Source organism: Nelumbo nucifera, chromosome 5, assembly GCF_055504915.1.
Source record: "Nelumbo nucifera cultivar China Antique chromosome 5, China Antique-T2T, whole genome shotgun sequence".
Classification (NCBI taxonomy): domain Eukaryota; kingdom Viridiplantae; phylum Streptophyta; class Magnoliopsida; order Proteales; family Nelumbonaceae; genus Nelumbo; species Nelumbo nucifera.
Window position 1 is genome coordinate 6,593,609 of NC_142653.1, and position 22,251 is coordinate 6,615,859.

Genomic DNA, 22,251 nt, shown 5'->3' on the forward strand with positions numbered 1-22,251 from the left:
CTCTCCTGGTAATCTCCAAGAATCAGCCGATGAATACTTCTTCATAAGCTTCCAGCCCTAGCTGGTCCTCATGTGGTCGGCTGGACTAGACACACATGAGAAGCCCTAGATAGGCTCTGATACCAAGTAGAAGATCAAGACTGCAATCAGTCTTGAACCCTAATAGATTTTAGGTTAAGAAAAGCAGACGAAAAGTGAGAGGAAGGAGAAGGAAGAGAAGAGAAACAGGAGAACACAAGGGTTTGAAAGGAGGGACAGATTCTAACACATCTGCCGCCGCCACTCTCTTAGTATTTATAGGTTATGTTCAGTACATAGAGAAAAGGACAGATCTGCCCTTAGTACTTACATGACAAATAAAGTAAGTAAAAACTAAAATAAATAACAACTAAAATAACAAACTGACCCCAACTGACACTACTATGACTGAAACAAATAATTACACATGCTGTCCTACGAACACAGTGGGAACCACTGCTGTGGGGCCCACATCAGTGTTCTCTACAATAATAAATACCAATGCCTCACTAACCCTTCCCACTTGGATCCAAAGTCAATCCTGAACTTTTGTTGTTCGATTGCAAAATAGAGTTCATTAAAATAAAAAGATGTACAAGAAAATGGTGTCAACATATCACCAAGGAAAAAGGAAGCAGTGAGAATCTGGCTTCATGCCTTCATACTTTTATGTAAAACATCCATGCATATTGTAGTGAGAATGGGCCGAATGGGCCTTAGTGTTCTTTATTTCTTTTAAGTAGTATTTATTTATTTAAAAGTTATGTTTCTTAGTTAAGGACCTTCTTTTATTTTCTTTAATTATTTCTTTAGTGCTGGCTGCCCCATTAAGGGCATCCAAGTAATTGCACTCAGACATAGAATTATTAATAGAAGCGATGAAATGGGGCTAGAGAGAGAGGTTTGAATTCTTCTTTTCTCTCTTCCTTTCTTTTCTTCTTCCCCAATCTATTTCTGAAACTTCTTTCTCTCTCTCTTTTCTTCTTTTCTTGCATTATCTGAATTACTGTAGATGCAATTTTCAACTTGGTATCAGAGCCATTTTGACCAAGTGGTCTAGTGTTCGATCCTCATTATCCCCATTATAATTAAATAAGTTTTAGCACAAGGTATGGGTGGGCATGTGCTTGTTCACGCTTCAAGCCCAATGGGCTTTCGTGTGAGGGGGCATGTTAGAGAATATCAACCTATTCAAGGACCTCACCTAACAGCTTTTAGGTCCTCTCAATCCATCCCAAAGTTTGTTTCAGATGCCTTAGCCACACCAAATTGGAGGGATGCTATGAGTACTGAAATAGAAGCCCTTCATAGAAATAGTAGTCGATCAAGACTACAATCAGTCTTGAATTCGAAAGCAAAAGAAAGATTTCAGAAGAAAAGAAGAAGAGAGGGGGAAAAGAAGAAGCACACGAAGAGTTTTTAGAAAAGAGAGAGGGTCAATCATAATGATTTGCCGACCCACTCTTAATATTTATATATGTTGACTAATTGTAAAAGGGCTGAATTGCCCTTATTGCTTACATGGCAAATAAACTAATAAAAAAGCTGAAATAACAAGTTGTAACAACAAACTGAAATAACTACCAACTAACACTGACACAACTAACAAAAAACATATGCTATGCTGCCATACGAACACAGTGGGGTCCACATCAGTGTTCTCTACACTACCCCTCAAGTTGGGAATAGATATTTGTCATTCCCAACTTGCATAGGTCTGCCTCTAATTTCTTCCTTGGAACAGCCTTGGTGAGAAGATCTGTGAGTTGCATGCTGTAGGTGATATACGGGAGACACACTTCTTGAGACGAAACCCTTTCTCTGACAAAATGTCGATCGACTTCGATATGCTTAGTTCTGTCATGATGTACCGGATTAAAAGCAGCCTGATTATCACAATACAACATTAATCACTTCTCATAAGCAATACCCAACTCCTCAAAACATGACTTCAGCCATAGGATTTCAGCCCCACCATTAGCCATAGATCTATATTCAGCTTCGGCACTAGAACGGGAAACAACACTTTGTTTCTTACTCCTCTAGGAGACAAGGTTACCTCCTACAAATGCACAATATCCAGAGGTAGACCTTCTGTCATCGACACTCCCAGCCCAATCAGCATCTGTATAGACCTCTATCTTCATGTGATCATTATTCTTGAATAATATACCTCTACCTGGACATCTCTTCAAGTATGCTAATATTCTCTCAACTGCAAGGAGGTGAGTAGTTCTAGGAGAGTGCATATATTGACTGACAACGCTGACTGCATAACTGATGTCTGGTCATGTGAGACAAAGATAGAGGAGTTTTCCAACCAACCGTTGGAACATAACTTTGTCTTCAAGAGGCTCTCCACCCTCTGCACTGATCTTGTGATTCTGTTCAATGGGGAGGGCAGAATGCTAGCACTTTATTCTGGCCAAATAGGCATGGGAGATTCCTTAAAGGCTGAAGTTCTGTCGCTACTTCAAGGTATGAGATTGGTAAGCAATGGGGATATCAAAACCTTGAGATAGAAGGAAACTCTAAACTTCTAATAGGATGGCTGCAGACAAAAAGCTTGGGTGTATGGACCCTTAGACGACAAATGAGGGAAATACTTTGCCTAGCAAGGGAAGTCGATGTAATTTTCAAATGGGTAAGGAGATCAGCCAATGTTGTGGCTGGCAATTTGACAAAGCAGGGGACTCTCAGGGAAAGCTTGTTTTGGGTTGTATTGTAAGATTTGAGATTTGTATGGGGTCAACACTTAGGCTCTGAGTGTTTGACACTGTAGAAAGCCTTATGTGCTGATTTCGGCCAAGCTTCTTGTGAAAGGAAGAGGAGAAAGTTGGGGGTTTCAGCAATAGACAGAGGAAAGGGAAGAAAAGGAGAAGAAGGTCGACTAGGATAGTGATACATAACCCTAGCCGCCAGCCCCTCATTCTATTTATAATTAACTTAAATATGGGATATTACAAAGATGCCCCTAGTAGGGCGGCAACTCAACTAAGTACTTACAATACTTTTAAAAATAAAAGACTAATGGGCCCAAGGTCCAACAACTTCTTAATTTAAAAGAAAACAAACTAAACATAAATCGGCCCAACATAAATCAACCCACTCAACACTCCCCCTCAAGTTGGGAATAGATGTCACATATTCCCAACTTGCGTAGATCATGTTCCAGCTTATTCTTCGGAACACCTTTTGGGAGAACATCAACAAGCTGCAGATCAGAAGAAATGTATGGAAGACAAACTTCTCCAGAAGTTACCCTTTCTCTGATAAAATGTCTATTTACTTCAATGTGCTTAGTTCGGTCATGCTGGACTGGATTATGGGCAATATTGATTGCTGCCTGGTTATCGCAGTATAACATCATAGGTTCTTCTGCCTGTACACCGATTTCTTCTAACAAAGAACGGATCCAGAGAAGTTCTGAAACTCCATGTGCCATGGCCCTATATTCCGCTTCTGCACTTGATCTTGCCACAACTGTTTGTTTTTTACTCTTCCATGAGACTAGGTTACCCCCAACTAGGGTACACACTCCTGAAGTTGATCTCCTGTCATCAAGGCATCCTGCCCAATCCGCATCTGTATAGGTCTCTAGCTTCAGTTGTCCATGATCAGTAAACAATATGCCTCTGCCTGGATGTCCCTTCAAATATGCAAGGATCCTGTCAACTGCCTTCCAGTGTTGATCTCGTGGAGCATGCATGTATTGACTCACTACACTTATTGCATAGGAGATGTCCGGTCTTGTCATACACAAGTATAGTAGCCGACCCACAAGTCTTTGGTATCTCCCAAGGTCCTTCACTGGTTCACCTTCTAATGCACTGATTCTATGGTTCTGATCAATGGGGGTGCTAGCTGCCTTTGTTCCAAACTTCCCTGTCTCTTGGAGAAGGTCCAAGACATACTTCCTTTGAGAGATAAAAATTCCATGTTTCGATCTTGCAACTTCAATGCCTAAGAAGTATCTTAGTTCTCCAAGATCCTTAATCTCAAATTCCTTATGCAGGTTCCTCTTCAGACTATCAATCTCACTTAGATCATTCCCAGTGACAACAATGTCATCCACATAAACAATTAGGATTGACACCAAAGATCCCCTGCGCTTCACAAACAAGGTGTGATCAGATTGAGTTTGAGTATAGCCAAAAACAATCAGAGCCTTTTTGAATCTGTCAAACCATGCTCCGGGAGATTGTTTCAAGCCATATAGTGACTTTTTCAGCTTGCACACCTTTCCCTTTTCAACATTATCATAAAAACCAGCTGGAAGATCCATATACACCTCTTCTTGCAGATCCCCATTTAGGAAAGCATTCTTTACATCCAGTTGAAACAAGGGCCAAGAGTATGAGGCAACAAGAGAAATGAGTATCCGAACAGAGGTCATCTTTGCAACTGGCGCAAATGTCTCTAGATAATCAATGCCATAGGTCTGTGTGTACCCTTTTGCAACAAGTCTTGCCTTGTACCTCTTTATACTTCCATCTGCCTTATACTCTACTATGTAAACCCATCTGCATCCAACTGTCTCCTTGCCTTCTGGTAGGTCCACAATCTCCCATGTCTGATTCTTAATCAAAGCCTCCATCTCTTCCTGCATAGTTGTCTTCCACTCAGGTTTGGAGAGAGTCTCACAAACACCTTTGGGTATAGACACTGAATCAAGAGAAGAGAGAAAAGCACGGTAGGAAGGAGAAAGTCCACTGTAGGATAAGTACTCTGAGATACAATGAGCAGTGCACTTTCTCTTCCCTTTTCTAAGAGCAATAGGGAGATCAAGGTTATCTGTAACAGTGTCAGTAGGATCAATGGGAACTGAAATAGTGGGATCAAGAGGAATACCTGAATCCGTATCAGTCGAATCTAGAGTCTCCAAGGGATCGACAGGAAGTGGTGTGAGTTCTGTTGTAGTGGAATCAACCGCCTTATGAAGTCTCTGCCGTGAGTAATGTTGTGAAATGGAACGCAAAGGAGGTGACAAGGTGGGTGACATCGGGTGGTGGTCAAGCATAGGAGTAGACACAGGAACTGGAACTGGGAAAGGGATAGACTGTTGACTTACTTCCCCAAAACACTCCCCCTGAGAAGGATCCTTTGAGAAGAAGTACGTAGATTCAAAAAAGGTAACATCCATAGTAACATACCGGTTCCCAGAGACTGGATCATAGCAGCAGTACCCTTTCTGATTCTCTACATATCCAAGGAAAACACGTTTCTTTGCCTTGGGATCAAGCTCCGAACGGTAAGGGCCAAGAATATGTGCAAAGCAGACACATCCAAACACCCTTAGAGGAATATGAAACATCTCCCTCTGAGGAAAAAGAAGGTTGAATGGGGTCCTGAATCCGAGTACACGAGAGGGCACTCTGTTAATCAGATATACTGCCGTGAGAACTGCATCACCCCAAAAACGAACCGGAACTGTGGCTGTGATCATCATGCTTCTTGTCGTGTCAACGATGTGTCTATTCTTCCTCTCTGCAACACCATTCTACTGTGGACTATAGGAGCAACTGCTCTAATGGACAACACCATACTCCAACAGATATGAGGCAAGATGTCTCTCAAAATATTCCCTAGCATTGTCAGATCTGAACATCTTTATTCTTGTCCCAAACTGTGTTAATACCATCTGGTGGAATTGCCTCACCAAGGATGGTACTTCATCACGTGATTTCATCAGATAAATCCAGGAATATTGAGAGAAATCATCCACAAACAGGAGAAAATAGCGATAGCCGCCTATAGAGGGAACATGATAAGGGCCCCACACATCCGAATGAATAACATCAAAGGGAGAAGAACATCTTTTATTACTAGGTTTAAAAGAGTGTCTACAATGCTTTCCAAGTTCACAACCCTCACACTTCAAACTTGACAGACTCACAGACTCAAACAATTTAGGAAACAAACAACTCAAAGAAGAAAAGGATAAATGACCCAGACGGTTGTACTAAAGCATAATCTGACCCACAGATTTTGACTCACTATCTTTGCAAACATGATGGCTTTGGTGAAGAGGGAGAGCATCCAGGAGGTAGATTTCATTCACTTCACGACCACTCCCAATCGTCCTCTTTGAATCCAGATCCTACAAAATACAGCGTCCAGGAGAAAAAATCATTGAGCAGTTCAGATTCTTAGTCAAACTACTAACAGATAACAAATTAGTGCTCAATCTAGGAACATGGAGGACAGAGGGTAAGCAAATAGAATCATTAATCTTGACAGATCCCTTCCCAGCAATAGGAACATGGGATCCATCAGCTGTGGAGACCCTATCTCTGTCAGAACAGAACTGATAAGAGGAGAAAATAGTGGAGCAATGGGTCATATGCTCTGAGGCTCCAAAGTCTATAATCCAAGAAGATCTCTCCTTACCTGAAGCAGAAACATAGTTTGCAGTGACATGTGAACTACCTGTGTGGGCAAAGGAGTTAGAGTGAGCTCCACCTGTGCTACCTGTACCTTGTACCTTGTTGTCCGCTTACGGCTGAACTGGAACTAGCTGTATCCCTCTGATTCAGAAGTAACCCAAACCTCTCAAGCTCGGTCCTTACTACAATAACTGCAACGGACTCCAAAGCAGCTGTAGTAGGGGGGGGGAGAAGTATCACCGGTAACTGCCATGTGTGCATTTCCTTTCTTATTCTTCAATCTGGTCGGCACAAGAAGTAGGTGAAGCTTCCAACAAGTGTCTCTTGTATGCTTAGGCTTCTTACAGTAGTCACAGACCAAGTCCCTTTTGTCTTCCTTTTTGTTTTCATTGCCATTCTGTTTAGATTTCACAGCACTTACCATAGCAGACTGATCAGAACTGAGATTTTTCATCATTACATCCCTCTTGCACTCCTCTCCTTCCTAGGAGAGAGTGACACTGTCCCTAGAAAGAAGATGTTGTCGTGCAATGTCATACTCGGGGTCAAGGCCAGCAAGGAATTCGAACACCCTATACTTCTCTAAATGTCTTTGATAGGTAGCTGCATCCTTGGTGGTTTCCCAAGCAAAGGTCTCTAGATGGTCGATCTCCTGCCACAAGGTCTTAAGGACTGAAAAATAGGTTGCAATAGATCTATCTCCCTGCCTTGTGGCAATAATTTGATTTCTCAGTTGATAAGCCCTAGCAACATTCTACCTTTGTGAATAGGTTTCTGCAACCCCATCCCATATCTCCTTAGCAGTGTTTGCCCATAAAAAATTTTTACTTATATATGGCAACATAGAATTACACAACCATGTCATTACCATATAATTTTCCTGCACCCACCGGGAGTTGCCAGTTTCGGGTTTCACCTCTTCACCAGTAATATACCCCAATTTTCCACGAGCCCCAATGGCCATCTTTGCAGAATGGGATCATTCCAAGTAGTTTGTACCATCCAACCTAACTGTAGTAATGGTCCCAGCTACGAAGGGGTCTCCAGCATCTCCTCCCACTGGTCTCATTTCATTCCCAGGCTTATATTCAACTCTATGTCCCTCCGTGTGTCTCAAAAGAGGTACAGAAAACAACCAAAAAATGCAGCAAGAACAAACAGAATACCTTCTGGAACCAACGACACTCCTTTGGTGTCCTGGACTTTCTTCCCACGAAAGATTCATTTTCGGTGGGATGGGAGAAGACAGAGAAAAAGCAACCGCCCTCTCTAGAAGCCTCCAAACCACATGGAACTGGAATCGCCCCTTACAAAAAACCCAGAGGAACCCTAAAAAATTAGGGCGCCACCACCTAGGTCAAAATTGAAGAGTCCAACAAAATCAGGACTCTTCCCCTTTCTCCAGTTTTTCCTGATTCTGATGAGAAACCCTAGACCAGCTACAGGGCATACAGATCCATCAAGAAAATCCAAAAACTGGGCTTACCTAAGAGCTTCGATCAGCCTCTTAAATCTCCATGCAGTCGGCCGATCTAGGGCTGTAGGAGTAAATCTCTTCAAGAACCTTCAACCTGCTCTGATACCAAGTAGAAAGCTTATGTGCTGATTTCGACCAAGCTTCTCGTGAAAGGAAGAGGAGAAAGTTGGGAGTTTCAGCAATAGACAGAGGAAAGGGAAGAAAAGGAGAAGAAGGTCGACTAGGATAGTGATACATAACCCTAGCCGCCAGCCCCTCATTCTATTTATAATTAACTTAAATATGGGATATTACAAAGATGCCCCTAGTAGGGCGGCAACTCAACTAAGTACTTACAATACTTTTAAAAATAAAAGACTAATGGGCCCAAGGCCCAACAACTTCTTAATTTAAAAAAAAAACAAACTAAACATAAACCGGCCCAACATAAATCAGCCCACTCAACAGACACTATTGTATTTAACTGTTATTTTAATGAAAGCTATTGTTTCCAATAAAAAAAATGCATAGCTGCAGTATAAGTAAAATAAAACCAATGATGGTTTAAAAAAAAATGGCCACCAAAATAAATTCTAACATAAGGGCCATTACCCAATGTTGATCCTGGTTATCTGGGGTTTTGGGAAGGATAGACTTGATACAGAACCTAACCTTTGACATTTTTTTAACAAAGTGGCTGCTCTTACACTTGAACCCACATCCACACACTTGTCAGCACAAGTTTTGATTTGATATTAGCAAATTAATGTACCACAAGCTAAGTAAACAATGAAAGGAAAAGAGAAACAATAAAAGCAAAGAATGTACCTGTAAGAATTGCCTGATCAACACGTAGCTGATTACTTAGCATCTCAATCATTCTCATATCTGCAGGAACTTTGCATCCCACTACACCATCCAGAAGCAGGGAAAAACCAAAAAAAAAAAAAAAAGAAAAGAAAAAGAAAGAAAGAGATCCATAATCCCTCCTAGACAAAACAATATTAAAGAGTAAAAGAAGCAATGACAACTAATTGAAATCTTGTTTTCTTGAGTGAACATACCCCCAACTTCAACAATATCACCTGGAACAAGTTCAGTTGCTGGTAGTATTGAGAAACAACCTGCAAAGATCATTTCACATGCGACCACAAGAGAGTCAATTTTCGGAAATTTGATATATCAGTGTGTGTTTGGGGGGGAGTAAAGGAGATTTAATACACACACATATGACAAACAATGCAAAATTGTATTAATACATACACATAATAACACAACTTTATTAATGAATAGGAAAAAGAAGATATGCATAATGTTTCATGATAACATCCTGGGCACAAAAAGAAATTTAAGTACACATTTGTGTCTATGTATGCCTGTTAATAAGTGTACACAATGGCCAATATCAATGATATTGAACAGATAAAAACTAAAATCTCATCAAGTGGTTTGGGAACAGAAGAAATCAGAGGTTTATGTGATGCAAATGCAATTCAAAAGACAACTCCAAGTCAAATAAGCAAAATCAGAACTTGACTGGATTCTAGTGATAACTGGTTCTAGATTCTAGGGTTCATTTGATAGCTTGTGCCTCATCATCCAACCATTAGATTAGCCTAGATTTGTTTGAGGTGGTTTTATGATTTTATAACCTTGTACAGTGTTTTAAAAGCACAAGATGCCAAAAAAAAAAAAAACGCAAGGGCCATTTTGCGCCCAAGGCACGAGGTGCAAGACAAGGCATGTTCCTTTTTGAAGCAAGGCATAAAAGTGCAAAAAATAAGCAAAAATATTCAAAAATATTAAACATAATATTAATTATTAATTAAAATAGAAACTTAAATTAAAAAAAAATGTTTTAAAATACCTATTATCTCAAATTAAAATACATAAACATGATATGTAAAACATATTTAAAATGAAAATTTAAAAACAAAATCAAGCATAAAGATATAAAACATATTCAAGTATGTAAAACTCTCAACCTCTTTATTTTTCCCCAAATTGCATTACTTCAAACAGCTAATGCAATGTTAAACATTATGCATTTCTGATTTTACAAGCCGCTTTTGGTACCATGCCCCTCAAGGAAAGTGCCACGCCTGGGACCTAGGCAACCTGTGTGCCTAGGCACGTCTTTTAAATTTTTTGGTAATAAATAAGAAAGAGAATTTATTAGAAGAAAAGAGAGTACAATAATGGTGATAAGAAATCATCAAACACAGAAAATCCCCCAGAACCTTCCCCCTAAAAACTTAACAAAAGCTCACTTGAACAACCTTCTCACCAGACAAAAGCTCACTTGAAAAAAGACTATAAAAACTTAACACCTAAAGAAGCCTGATGCTACACTACACCATAAAACTGCTTCAGCAAATAGCTAGAGAAAACCCAACTACTCTTCCTTTCCATCAGCTTGAACATAATACTCTTTATGTCTATTATTCACTCTCTTTGTTTTCTTCACTTTAATCAAAGCCCAATACCGAATAAACCCATCTTCAACTTGGCGAACATTCTTGAAACTTGCACTGTTTGGTGTTTGTTTTGACTCTTGAAACTTCTAACTGCATTAGGAATTTTCACAGGTGCTCCAAGATTCTTAGGGCTGTCAATTATCCTTTCTAATACAAAAACCGCATTTTTCTCAAAGAACTGATCTGCTTCCATCTCACCGCCTTCTTTAAGATCATTCCTTTCATCTCCAAACAAACTCAAACCACCCAGGTTGATCCCACCCTCCCTCGTAAAGGCCAGCCATTCCAGATTTCGAACTGTCGATTCCTTGCTATTTGTCCTTTTTTCTCTCCCTTTCTTCTAGTTCTCTGAAAGCCTTCAAAGAACTCCCCCCCCCCCCAAGAAAATGTAAACCTAGAAGCTTATTTTTACTTCTACCTCCCTGTTCACCACCAAATCCAAATCAAGATTCCCCTGAATCTCCAGTGGATATTTTCAGGTGGTCATTTCTTGGACAAAATGCAATAACCAAATACCATGGATCTATAGACATACCCTTCGGGAAATTGAAAGCATAATAAGAGAACTAACAATGACTTTTAAATGGGTGAGAAGAACAGGAAATGGGGTGGCGGATACTCTAGCCAAGCAAGGGGCTTTAAGACAATGTTTTGGGCACAGTTGTAATCTTTTGTTTGTTCAGGGTGGAGAATAATCCCACCTTGGTGTAACCTTAATCTCATGGGTTTCATACAAGATCGCACCTTCTTCTTGTCATTCTTCATCTCTGCATCCCTTTCTCCCCTTCTCCTTTAGAATAGGCTTAGTTCTGTAATTTCAGATTAATCAGAAGTGCCGTCATCTGGCTACTGCACAGAAGCTGGTTTCTGCGAAGTGCGAACTAGGTGTACTGCCCAATCTAGAGTAGTCTGTTGGCAGTCATTCCTTGCATTTGAATTGGGTTTAGTAAAGGTCCAAAAAACGATCACTTGAAATTAGGGTCAGTTCAGGAATTTCATACAAATATAATTTTTCGGTGTTATTTGATATCTGAACATTGGGTCCAGTTGGGATTAAGTTGTTTAATGGTTTAGTAGAAGCAGTACATGTGTCCTTTGTATTTAAGATGATTTTAAGGGTTCTATATTCTATGAATAGTAAGGGGAATATTGATTTTTAATAGAATCATACTTTCTTCAAGAAGAACTTTTTTTTGAAGAATGTCAGGTTTTTTTTTTTGATAAATAATGTCAGGTAAAATTTTTCATTAAATCAAAAAGAAAGCCCCCTGTACAACAAGAGGCTGTACACTGGGAATGTACAGAAATACATCCTTGAACCCTATACCATCACCCCCTCACTATTAACAAAAAGATTTTCAAAAACAAAAAAAGGACTTATTCTTTGCTCTTGTATGGTTCAGCCAACCTAAACAGGTTTTTTGTCTATTTTCCACTGAGTTTTCTCTCTTCTACTTACCTCTTGAGCAATCACCACTGCTACTACTACCTTGTTTTAGGATTTTTTTATGGTTTATTTATGTATGCATGTATGTTTACATGATTAATGATTAAATACAAAAATATATGTATATAGAAATATACATAATGGTGAATAACGGTTCAATTGCAATAACAATCAAATAACGGTACAATTGCAATAAAAATCAAATAGCGGTACAATTATATTAATAAAAAGAGAATAATAGAATCCTGTGCGAGATTCCCTATCTCATGGAATGAAAGGGTGGATAGACAATAGTTGTGTTGGGGAGAAGAATATCCATTGGGTTAATTCCATAACAGCTGTGGGACTCTTAATGGAGCAGAGGATTGTGAACTGTCTCTGCTACTGCTACTTTATTGATTTTCTTCTGTTCAAAACAAGGTCATGCATTTAATGAAAAATAATTTATAACTAGAGTAGTAGAAGAATGCAGAGGAAACAGGCTGTCCTTTTCCAAAATCCATATTCTGCAATGAAGGTGACCGTCGATGTTAGGGGTATTGACAAGTTGGAGGAAAGAATGAGGGTGTTGTATGCTAGTCTGGTTGGTAGAGTAGTTGGGAAAGAGATGGAAGTAGAGAGAGTTGAAGATTGGGTGGTCTTAGAATGGGGAAAGGAAAGGGTCATGGGAGCGAGGAAGTTTAACGGAGGCCAGATGCTATTCATGTTCTACAATAGGCAGGAGGATGGGTTTTGGAATATAAGAGAACAAAGAAGAGAATTCTTGATATGCGAATTGATTGGCGGTTCCCAACGGTAGGAGAAGACGAACATTGTGGGTTGGAGTGATCAGCATCCCATTGCATGCATGGAGTATTCTAACTTTCAAAGAAATAGGTAATAGCTGCGAAAGGTTCATGAAATATTATGACAAAAACAGGTCCTGGGAGAATCTGGATATGGAAAGAATCTTAGGGCTTGTTCGTTTCCTCTTAACTCTTATCTCTTAAGAGGAATCTTTTAACTTTAGGAGAAAATAGTTGTTCGTTTCCTCTTATCTCTTATCTCTAAGTGCAATCATACAACTTTTTGTTTTCCAATGATACCCCCAAAAAAACAAACAAAAACTCTAATATATGGGGTTAAAATGGATATCTGATAATTTTCAGAATTCAGAATTCAGAACAACATTCTCTGCATTCAGAGTTCAGAGGAAAGAAAAGTTCACCAATACCAATATAACCCTTAATGTAATTATTGCACTTTCAGATGTCAGACTCCAGAGCAAATGAACAGGCCCTTAATTGAGGTTGAGGAGGTCTCTGCTATCCCACACAAGATGGAACTTAAGTTCGCAGGAAAAGGGTATGACCTAAGAGTAAAAGATGAAGGGGAAGACAACTTTTTTTAAGAGCGGAGGAAAAGGGAACAATGGAAGAGCAGAAGGTTGTAGATGAGGTAGGAGGTAAGGAGGAGAAGGGAGGAGATAGAGGTGCAGAAGTCTCCAGTAGCAAGGTAGAGGAGGAAACGGAGGAAGTCAGGGGATCAAAGAGTTGGGAGTTGAGGGAGGAGGAAGGAGAAAAGGGTGATGTGACGGGCAAAAATAATAAAAGGACACATGGAGAGTATGAGATTAAGAGGACGGATGGGAGATGTCCACATGGAGAGAGAGTATGATAAGGTGATAGAAGCCCAAGAGTCGAGCGAGAGGATGGGGGGAGGTAGAATACAGGTGGTAGCCGGTAAACATATGAAAGAAATTAGAAGTGGAGACCACCGCTTTAAAAAAGGGATTTAAAAGAAAGAACTGGCAGAAGAGGTTACCGGTGTTAAGGGGTGTTTTGGGAAAAGAAGGTCGGAGACAATGGGCATTGAGGAGACAAAGATATAGAAAAAAGAAAATGAGCAGCAGATTTTTTGGGCTAAATTGTAATGCGTGTTCAGGGTTTTGTGTTCTAATTGTATTTGGATAATCAGTTGGAACTTGGAAGTGGGTAATTTACTCACAGCAATGTAACCTCCAATTTAATTATATAATTAATAAAGTCTACCTTTGCTGATCAAAAAAACCTCAACAGATTGCAAGATTTGAGTAAGGAAGGAAGATTGTGTCGATTGATGGTGGAGAAGCCAAGGAATTTGGGAAGACTAACTTACATACAGTACATCGGTAGCTGGAAGGAATGTCGGAGCTCGAAGGGGAAGCGTTTGTTCAAGCTCGCAAGTCCAATCAAGAATTAGAAGGTCTTTCATTGACCCAAAATTGTTCGTCATCTAAGCTCTAGCTTCTAGAACCTATTATTGGTGGTGGAAGAAGAGATTCAAGTTGTGAAGAAGTTGCAGATGGGAAGAGAGACAGAGCTAACCAGGAGGATTCTATAGCGGTGACAGGAAGCATGGAGAATGTCCTGCCTAGTTTGAGAACTGTGGAGATCACTGCTTGTCTGAATACTAAGGTGAGTTCCAATTCTTTAATTTCTTCAATGGCATTGGAAGACGTCAATAAGCAAAGGGAGGAGAAGGGAATCAGAGAAAAAGAAGAGATAGGCAAGGAAAGGAAAGAGAAAATTCTCTAATTGGAAGAAAGAAGTGAGCAACAAAGGGTCTATAATAGAAAAAGAAGAATTATCCATCAAGGAAATAAAGAAGCTGGGGCTGAGAGGGGAGAAGTGAGAGAGCATGAGGTCTCTGGAGAGGAGATAAGGGAGGAAGGAGAGACGGTTGAGGATCTTGAGGGGGAGGAGGTTTCAAAAGAGGAAGGTTTTGGGGGGGAAAAGGGTGGATATTGAGAAGCTAGTGGACAGACAGGTGGAGATGGGAAAATCTCTCAGTTTACTTTTTTCTAGGAGGGGAGAGAGTAGTTAGAAGGGCAATTGAACAGTTCAAAAGGGGCAGGAGAGAAGGAAAAAAAAACAAGAAAAAAAGTCTTAGGGGAGGGGCGTGAGGAGTGGGAGGAAGGAGAATGGAGGGAAGAGGATTTGGTGGAAGAAGAGTTAAGGGGATGTTAGAAGAAAAAAGAGAGGAGGGGCGGTGGAGGTTGAACTGGAAATGGGACTGTTATCTTGGAATGTTAGGGGTCTGAGAGATGGAAGAAGAAGGGTTTAAGGAGTGTGATGAGAAATTTCAGTCCATATATGGTGCTGCAGCAAGAGACAAAGCTGCAATTGTTGTGGTTAGGAATTTTCAGCCAAGGTCTTCAGCAGAGATTTTCTCTACATGGCCAAGTCTCTGAGGTTATTAAATGGCAAAGGTATTTTGGAACTGTCTACCGTTTGCCATATTCTGGAATATTTGGTAGGAGAGAAATAGAAGGCTCTTTGAAGAAAAGGAATGGAGATTGGATAGGTTGGTGGCAGCTGTTAATAAATCTGTTGCAGTTTGGGTTTTGGTAATGCCTGATTTTGTACAAGTCAAGAAAGAAGACCTTGGGGTCAGTCTATGGTAACTGTTGGATAACAAAGTTGTAATTTGGACAATTTGTGGTGATTAGTTTTCTTTTTGTTTTTGCTGACATTTGAGTTGATTCTTGGTGTCTCCTTAACACTTTCTCAGTTTGTAATTTTCGTTTTCCTTTTACTTATCAAAAAAAAAAAAACAATGTATAACTAGATACACGTGATCATTGACGGATTTGTTTCTCATTGATGACAACGCTTTTGACTTTTTGAGTAAGTTGTGACTGACAATATGGAAATGTTGTGAAGGCCAATTAGGTCAGCAAAGGAGAGATATACTTCTGAGTAGTAGTTACTGTTGCTTCATTGGTATCCCCTAAAAGAAGAATGGATCTCCACTGAAAGGAAGTCAGAGGAGTGTGGACAAGATTCAAGTGGTAGGTTCATTCCTTTCTTACTTTTGCATCAGAGCTTGAAGTTTTAAAAATGGTAGGAAATATTTTCATGGTTGTAACCAATCGAAATATATATATATATATATATATATATATATATATATATATATTCATATCCTGTTTCATATTTAATAATATTCAAGTCAATGTTCCTTATCAAAAAAAACATATTTTCATGGTTGTATATTGAAGTTGGCTTTTTTAGAACCTACTATGTGTCAATTTCCATCTATTAGTGTTTGAGATCATTATGGGGGACCTCTGGTGGCCTCCACAATTGGAGAATGGAACTACTGGAAAGGTTTCAGGGTTTCTGTTGAAGTTGATGCATAACCAGTGGTGTGAGAGACTCTTAATGCTGCACATAGCTTAATGACATCTAAGGGTGGCTTAAGAACCCCAAGCCGTTAATATTTGAGATTCACTAAGCATATCACGGTTTATTTCAATAAAGAAATGGAAGTAGAAGACCCCCAATTTGTAACAGGATGGATGAACAAAGACCCATAGAAGGGCATGGGTTGAAGTAGTAAGAAATTATTTAAGCAATCATAATTTAACAAAAGATATGGCATTAAACAGAACGGAATGGAAAAACAGGAACCATGTAGTCAACCCCATATAGTTGGAAGGCTTAGATGATGATGATAAATGAACAAAGGAGGGGAAGGTCCAATTAGTATTCATTTAATTAGGGAGGACAGATCTTTCACCTTCAGTTAGAAGATCAGCAATTGACAAGGCAAACCCACTGGCAAGACAAGGGGATATTGGTCGGAAGGGCTTATTGGCTCATTTTTTTATCCCTCGAGAAAGAGGTCTTTGTTATACATTATTTTCCTATCCAACAAAATTTCTTGCTGATCTGTTACCAATCGGGGGAAAATAAAATATAATCCAAGCATAATAATCTTCATGTATTAAATAATCATATTATGCACAAAAAAAATTGTGAAAATGTCCACTCACCATTTCTCAAAACTGTTGCAATATCAGCTTGGTACGCTCGAAGCTCCTACAGTATAGATATTAAAGAACACAATCAGCCAATAATTAACCAAGGTCAAAATAAAAGTTCCATAAAGCCTAAACCAAAAAGAATTTAATATGGAGAAGTCTCATTGCACTCTGCCTGGTGTGCACACAAAGAAGAAGGTTTAGGTGAAGCTATATATCACAAAAAGATATTGAATAAACATTAAGCAATTTATTCACAAAATTTCTAACTATTATATTTAGATCATGTCAAACACATATAGCATGTTAGATGGTATGTGCATGAGAAAAACTACACTGTTTTCCCCCTTTCTATGAGATTCGGGTATTCGACAACTTTTTTCTTCATAAACCCCAAAATTTACTCTCGGTGGAGGAGTGGCCACCATGAATTTTATTCATTGTAAAAAAGGTATTTGGCAACCTCATTTTATGATTTTATCAGCAACAAAATAACTCTGTGTTGATCATACAAAGAAAGAATGATACAATTGTATAGTACAATTTTAAACAAGACCCTGAAATTAGGTCCTACCCCTGCCTCCTAAAGAAGACTGTTCCAGTTGACTATGTACCCCAGGATAAAGTTCTCTTCCTTTCCCCTGCCTTTTAAGAGGGTATGCTTTTCCTGTCTTTACTATTGGTTAAGAAGGGAAATATTGTAGTTCAGTTTATAGCTTAATTGCCAGAGGTGAGAGGTGGACCTGGCTGGTTGTTGACCATCATCAAATGGCAACTCCTTAGGTGGTTTATTCACCTTTAAGGCATTGGAAAGAGCCTTTTTGGTTCCCGTTCCCAGAGAAACTTCAACTGAGATTCCCTGTCCAAGTGCCTCAGCATGAGGCAATTTTTCACTTATTGAAGGTAAACAAGGTGCGGTCAAGGGTTCTAAATCATCCTCCTCTTGGACCAGGTGGTGGCCCAAGAGGTCAAGGTTGCAAAGTCACTTTTTTTAACAATAACCAGAAATTTCATTAATTAGAAAGAAGGTACACTAGGGAGCAGTAAGCTCTTTTAACTCTTCAGGAAAACACAGTGCAAACCATAAATTACAGTTGAACCCAAAATAGAGACGTCCCTTTCACCCCTTGTTTGGCTAACCCATCAGCAAAGAAGTTATCACTTCTTTTCATCCAGAACACTAACTTCAATGCCCTGTGTCAGCCATTTGAGTTTTTTTCATTTCATTACTGTAAGCCCACAGACCATGCCCATTCTGTTTTTCCTTCAACTAACCCACCACCAAGAACATTATAGTTCTATACAAATCATACTCAACTGTGCACCCTAATATTAAAGTGAAGAACTTACTTGAAGAGCCTTTTCAGCATTTGTTTCTGTAATCACCCCTACAGCTGCATTTGCGGCCAAGATCATCAAGATAACCTGTCAAAATAATAAAATCAATATAATAGAGAAGGGACCAACTGAAAAAGGATGAGCATGAGCTTGAGCTGCTTTTAAATAAGACTAATCCATAAGCTCAAAACTCAAATTTGCTTACACCCCCCCCCCCCCACCCAAAAAAAACCTCAAAACTCACATTGGATAAAAAAATGACAATGACAAGGCTCTAAAGCAATAAATGCTTAACAATGCTTAAGAAATTTGGCAAAAAACTAACATACAAGTGACAAAAATACAGGTAGCAAACTGAATATTTTGGACTCCTGACAGATGCTTTAGAATTCAAAGATTTCATTTTCAATGACAAATTGTCAAACTAAGACCAAGTATATTGAGTTATAGACAAGAACTTTTTTTATTAGTTAGTTTAACATTTATTAGAAAAACAACAATATATACAAGCAATAACCCAAGGAGAGGAGAAAGATGCAACCTCTCCCATAAAAAACAATCGAATAGGCACATTATAACTGAGACCAATCAAATGATCCCTATTAATCCCTTGCTTGGCTCCGGAATCAGCCATCCCATTAACCAGTCTTCTAACCCATAGAATCATCAGTGTCATGTTGCTGGTTAACCATTTAAACTTCTTAATTTCATCCCTATAAGACCATATTATAGACTCCAGCTTCTTTAGCCATCCCACCACCAGTTTAGAATCCCCCTCAACAATCAACTTGTCCATATTCAAATTGCTATCTACACCTCTTGAATTACAACTAAGAATTCAGCCCTGATAAGAGTCCCCCCATGGTTTAAAATGTCTCTAATTTCCCTAATATTTCTACAACATATTTCCATTTCCATGGGTAGCAACACAAAATTTTACTAGAATCAACATATTCCCCGATGAAGACTACCAGCACTATGTGGAGTTCAAGGGAGAGTTTCAATGACATACATATTCCCCAATGAACACTACCAGCACATATGGAATACAAGATATAGTATTGTAACATAAGTTGGTGATAATATTGTAGATATGTGGAGTAACAATATTATTGCCCACCTAACTTACATGATTACCACTTTGTGTTAGCTAAATATTCATTTCAAGCATGAAGTTAAATATCAGTTTTTCTTTGTGCAATAGATTATTTGGTTGATCACTTATCAAAAAAAAAAAAGATTATTTGGTTGATCTATTACAACCATTTACATTTTCTGTGAGTTTAAATTTTGTTTTAACTCATTCTATCATGAAGCTCTGAATCTTAAGGTTTACAAGGCAACTTCTGAACGTATTCTTTGTCTGTAACCTTAGTATTTTAGCTTTTTTAAGAGATTTGGAACAAGATAATAATTTAAAAGGGTGTGTCTATGCTTCTTTTATCATTTCTTTTTTTTTATCAATAAAGTGAATTTTATTAAAGTATTGAAAATTACATAGCAAAGGAGCTAAACAATCTTAACTCCCGAATACAACCAATGTACACCCAACATGTAAATCAATTACAGCACAGCCCAAAACATAGAGTTTCTGTTCACCCCTTGCCTAGCTAAGACCATCTGCCAATGAATTTGCACTTCTCTTTACCCATGTACATTGAATTTCAATGTCCATAGTCAGCCACTTAAATTTCCTCTTTTCATTGCTGTAACTCCAGAGCCTAGAGTTGTCCTCTTTTATTCTTTTATCATTTCATAAAATATCATTCTACATTTTGCATATTTACAAGGTTTCCACCATGTCTATAATTTTTACAATATTTCCATATGATATTCCCGACATTTCCAGCATGTTTCTTATATTTGGACGACCGACATTCCCACTGACACCGACATTTTAAACCTTGATTTCCTCACACCCACTGGAAACAAAGCCACAATATTACTTTCCTTGTCTCTAAATACACCCCCTACTCCACAAGGACCCAGATTGCCCTGGCTGCTTCCATCAAAGCTAAGCTTGATAAAATCCTCATTAGGAGGTGATCAACAAGGAAGAACCAGTTTCTTTTTTGAATAATAACTGCAGCATTAATTGAGACTGGTAGTCAAGAAAAACCTGAAGTAACCATTTCCTTCTGTTATGGTTCACTTATCTGCAATGAGGAAGAGATTGGAGGATAATGTTGGCCCTAGCATACCACTATGTAGATGAAATGAAGATACACCTATGAGGTGCTGTCATATGGGCATTCACAAATCAACCCCACAAATAAATTCTGGTTTGGTTCAATTTTCAGGATTACCAGTAGTCACTGCCATCCCTTTGTTGAAACCAAGGTTCAAAATTTTGATACGATACGCCCTGTCGTATCGGTGGCTTAACGATATGCCCCTACAGGGGTCGTATTGGGGTCTGACCTGGTTCAGGGGGTAGACTAGCCTTAGACTGACCCCCCTGAACCAGTTTCAAAGAATAAAAAGGGAGAACGAGCTTCGAAACAGGTCGATCGATATTTTAAACCTTGGTTGAAACAACTTTCAGCACTACAACCACCTAGGATAGGAGATAAGACCAAGTATACTTTCACCTAGTTTCTTTTCTTTAAGGCAAAATTTAGAGATCAAGAGTTCATTGATTTCATGGTCTAGATTCTGTAGAACGCCAGGTAGTCAAGAAATATGTCCCCACTCTCAAACAAATGAAACCAAGGTTAAGAAGTTGAGATGGATGAGTAGCATGACTAAAAGGGCAAAGTCAAAAATGAAGGTCAAAAAAAATCAACATTCAGATCATGCTAAAACTTTGATGGTAAAACACTCTGCCATGCCACTAAGACTATAACCACAATGAAATCAACTCATTACTGCCAACCAAGACCCAACTTTCCTTCTCAACATCCCAACAAGTGAGACTCCAAATTTGAAGTGAAAATATTCCCATTCCAATATGGAATTGCAATTCTAAAGGAGGATATTTATTCATCAACCTCAGTCTTTGATAGACTGAATGCTCTTGACCCAGATTAAGAATCAGATAATCAACCTTCCCTCAATCTAAGTTGTTACCATCCAACTCAATAAATCCCCCCAAGGCATTCCTAATTTCAAGAAAGGTCAATATAAGCATGAAGTGGAACACCAAAGATATGCACCTACCACCTCATGTAGGACATAGGAGGCTTGAGAGCACCCACAAAAGGTTCCCACCTAACCAACTGAAACTTAGTCCTGTTGAAGGATTTGCATACCTGACTAAGAACCTGAAGCACCTCCTCCAACTTAATGACAAAGAAGAACAACCGGCTCCAAAACATCATACCAATGGTTTTAAAAGACCTCACCATCCAGTCACCACCCACTCTTCAACCTCCTCTAAACCCGGTTTCACCAAATCAAACATTAGTGGAGAAAACTATCCTTGCGGCTACTCTCACCAATGCTACCCTTACTCTATTCTAACCTCTAACAACCTGAAAAGAAGTAGCCTCAGATTCCTCCTCTTTCCCCATCTTTTTACCCCCTTCTTGTATTTTATTTTTCTTTAATAGATCTTTTATAAATGGCTCAAAATGATTAATGAGAGAAAACATTATATACCTGAAAAAAAAGCACTGCTGTGTGACCATTGGTTAAAGTGCTGTATCGGATACATTTCAGATGCCAAAATTCTATCTGTGGCACTTCTACATAACATTTTCCCTTTTATCCTTGATTATTTCACATAAGTGAAAAGTTGTACATGATAAATGTCATTTTTCCTATAGAATGTTACTTCAATAATAAAGATAAACTTTCAGGCCTTTTTTATGATATTAGAGTTCAAAACATATGGACTATCTTAATAGTATTTACTTTGTCAAAGATGGGTCTGTGAGTCCTTTGTATTTCCAAGCCAGATTCCTGGGCACACATCAGGTACCAATACCCACATCCATGCCCATGCAATACTGACAAAAAGAAACAAGATTATGAGTAGAATTATTTAAATAGAAGGGATAAAAGATGACTCCATCAAACACTAAGAACAAGGGATAAGGATGGCAACCAAAACATGGTTCCACCATCGATGTTTGTTTTAATACATGTAGACATCTCTTCTATTCTATTTTTGTTTCTACTGTGCATCTAGAAGAGTGGATTTGGCTATGTAAATCCTTAAATGAGTAGTTTCACATGCCAGCCAGAGTCCAAACATGTATATTGGCTAGGAGGCTTTGACCCAACCGCCCCCCCCCAAAAAAAAAGGCCATATAGCTACAGAATATTGCTCAAAAGACGTGAAGAATACAGCACCAGGCCTTAATCCTTGATAGCCAAATGAAAAAGGAAAGTTACCACTT

General features: G+C 38.9%; 1 protein-coding gene across 3 annotated transcripts in view; it reads right to left on the reverse strand.

The window, feature by feature from the left end:
- Positions 1 to 22,251, reverse strand: part of ECA3 (endoplasmic reticulum-type calcium-transporting ATPase 3) — a 116,495-nt gene that overhangs the window by 87,397 nt on the left and 6,847 nt on the right. For all 3 annotated transcript variants that reach the window (XM_010274839.3, XM_088887456.1, XM_010274846.3), the window contains 4 exons: positions 17,921 to 17,995; positions 16,583 to 16,628; positions 8,925 to 8,984; positions 8,689 to 8,769 (listed from right to left, as the gene is read on the reverse strand). In XM_010274839.3, coding sequence (XP_010273141.1) covers positions 8,689 to 8,769; positions 8,925 to 8,984; positions 16,583 to 16,628; positions 17,921 to 17,995 — 262 coding nt within the window. The remainder of the gene's footprint in view (positions 1 to 8,688; positions 8,770 to 8,924; positions 8,985 to 16,582; positions 16,629 to 17,920; positions 17,996 to 22,251) is intronic.